General features: G+C 35.8%; 1 protein-coding gene across 1 annotated transcript; it reads left to right on the forward strand.

Annotated features, from left to right (window-relative positions):
* LOC104787045 (cysteine-rich repeat secretory protein 34-like) lies at positions 1-1262 on the forward strand. The gene is made up of 2 exons (XM_010512541.1): positions 1-475; positions 780-1262. The coding sequence occupies exons 1-2, from the start codon at positions 173-175 to the stop codon at positions 1221-1223; spliced, it is 747 nt and encodes a 248-aa protein (XP_010510843.1). The 5' UTR covers positions 1-172; the 3' UTR covers positions 1224-1262.

Below are 1555 nucleotides of genomic sequence, written 5' to 3' on the forward strand. Positions count from 1 at the left end.
CATTTCTTCTACAAACTCAAATGATACAATAGCATTTTGTATAAAGTAGCCAAAAGAGAGAATATTGTTACTGATGTGTGTCAATAAGCTAAAATCGTTCTGAGTCTCCTAAAAACATCTTAATCCCAACCCTTGATACTCAAAAAAACACCCACTAAAAGAATACAATACAATGTACTCGTCATATTCCCTATGCAAATGCCTCATTTCTTTTTATATATTGGCTATACAACTCCTCATATGCAGCGTTTCATCCCTGAATATTACGAATGAGTATCTCAACCACAAATGTCGGGTTAACCAAGGAAAATACCAGCCGGGAAGTAAATACGAGAAAGACCTCAACTCTCTCATCCGTTTCGTCGCCGACGATACTAGACAGGGGTTCGTACACAGCTCTAATACTGAGGGTCGCAATTCCACTACCATCATATTCCAGTGTCGTGGCGACTGCTACGACACAGCCGTTGCCGGGGTAAGGCCACTTCAACATTATTGCATATACGATATATATTGCGGTGTCGTGTATAAGTATAACATCGCATTAGAGCTAAAAGATAAATGATAACTGGAAACCAAAACTCAGATTGGAGTTTAAAAAAAAAAAAAGTTTTGAGCCGGGGTCACATATTTACATCTTATTATCGAAATATTCTAGTTTATTATCTTACGAAAATAATTATATAAAGTTGCAAAGCATTATTGAGTCATTCTTTGTATTGAAAGTTTAAAGTATCATTTGAGATGAACCATAACATGTACGTATATTTATTTGACAGTTTCGTAAGAGATGTCCGAGAAATAAAGGGGGGATAATATGGTACGACCAGTGTTTTCTCGATATTAGTATGATCAATGACCAAGCCCCAAGGAAGATGAATTACAAGAATGCTTTCTCAATGCATAATCCAAACAATGTGAGGGGGGATACAAAGTTGTTCAACAAGAAGACGAAGGAATTCCTACAACAGCTGGTTGTGAAAGCTGATAAAACGGGCCCGGACGGCGTCGAGTTTTTATATTATGCGGCAGCAGAGGAGAGAATCGGGACACAAAAAGTGTATGCAATGGTGCAGTGTGCAAAAGACGTAGCTGACTGCCAGCCTTGTTTGGAATGGAGTATCAATCAACTTTCGAAGTGTTGTGATGGTAAAAAAGGAGCAAGAGTTTTGGGTACGAGTTGTAATCTTAGGTATGAGCTATATCCTTTTCTTAGGACTTAAATGATTCTTATATATGTTGGTGCTGATCGAACAACATTATTTTGACAACTTTCTATTTTGTTTTGGTTATATATATTTTATAATGCTTTCATTTTAACATTTTTACAACCAAAAAAAAAAAAGAATTTATCTATCCGCTGTATGCACTTCACATGTGTTTGTTTAAGTCTCAGCTATACACCTATACATATGAGAATAGGGGACCAAAACTTCACATTTTAATTGTTTTTAAAATTAGTGATTAAGAAACAATAGCTATCTTCTCCACTTTTTCTTTATTATTTCCTGATAACTTTTGAAAATATGGCAAGCTTAACATTTTCCCGCAGTAC

This window comes from Camelina sativa, chromosome 1, assembly GCF_000633955.1.
Source record: "Camelina sativa cultivar DH55 chromosome 1, Cs, whole genome shotgun sequence".
NCBI lineage: Eukaryota > Viridiplantae > Streptophyta > Magnoliopsida > Brassicales > Brassicaceae > Camelina > Camelina sativa.